Source organism: Corvus kubaryi, unplaced genomic scaffold (assembly GCF_017639235.1).
Source record: "Corvus kubaryi isolate FWS band 111438036 unplaced genomic scaffold, C.kubaryi_AGA036_p1.0 37237, whole genome shotgun sequence".
Taxonomy (NCBI): Eukaryota; Metazoa; Chordata; class Aves; order Passeriformes; family Corvidae; genus Corvus; species Corvus kubaryi.
This window is the reverse complement of record NW_024581068.1, coordinates 284,058-284,798: the sequence shown is the minus strand read 5'-3', so window position 1 is coordinate 284,798 and position 741 is coordinate 284,058. Positions and strand designations below refer to the sequence as shown.

Here is a 741-nt window from a genome sequence, read left to right as displayed (position 1 = left end):
TCCTTTCTCCTTTCCTTTCTTCTTTCCTTTCCTTTCTCCTTTCCTTTTCTTTTTCCTTTCCTTTCCTCTCCTCTTTCCTTTCCTTTCCTTTTTCCTTTTCCCTTTCCTTTCCTTTCCTTTCCTTTCCTTTCCTTCCCTTCCCTTCCCTTCCCTTCCCTTCCCTTCCCTTCCCTTCCCTTCCCTTCCCTTCCCTTCCCTTCCCTTCCCTTCCCTTCCCTTCCCTTCCCTTTTCCCCTTTCCTTTTCCCTTTCCTTTTCCCTTTCCTTTTCCCTTTCCTTTTCCCTTTCCTTTCCCCTTTCCTTTCCCCTTTCCTTTCCCCTTTCCTTTCCTTTTTCCCCAATTCCCTTTTCCCCTTTCCCTCTCTCCACTTTTCTCTCATTCCCACCATTTTTCCCCAGATTTCTCTCCTCTCCCAGCCCGTTCCCACTCACGTTTTTCCAGATGCGGCGCTGCCGGGCTCCGGCCACTCCACGAGGCACACGAGGCGTCCCGGGAGCTCGGCGGTGATGGAGAAATATCCCTGGGGAAAGGCGAGCAGGAAGGCCAGGAGCCAGATGAGGCCGATGACCGCCTTGGTGGCCGTGGCCGAGAGGCGCGGCCGGAGCGGGTGGATGATGGCCACGTACCTGCGGGGCGGGAAAAGCGGGAATCAGGGCTGGGAAATGCCAGTGTTCCAGCTCTGGGAGCTGGATGGGATGGGATCCATAGGATGGGATCCATAGAGTGGGATGGGATCCATAG

The 741-nt window shown here is 54.8% G+C and overlaps 1 protein-coding gene across 1 annotated transcript in view; it reads right to left on the bottom strand.

Annotated features, from left to right (window-relative positions):
• Positions 1 to 741, bottom strand: part of TACR1 (tachykinin receptor 1) — a 15,905-nt gene that overhangs the window by 9,343 nt on the left and 5,821 nt on the right. Inside the window, exon 2 of the mRNA XM_042023165.1 lies at positions 432 to 626. Within this exon, the coding sequence (XP_041879099.1) occupies positions 432 to 626 (195 nt within the window). The remainder of the gene's footprint in view (positions 1 to 431; positions 627 to 741) is intronic.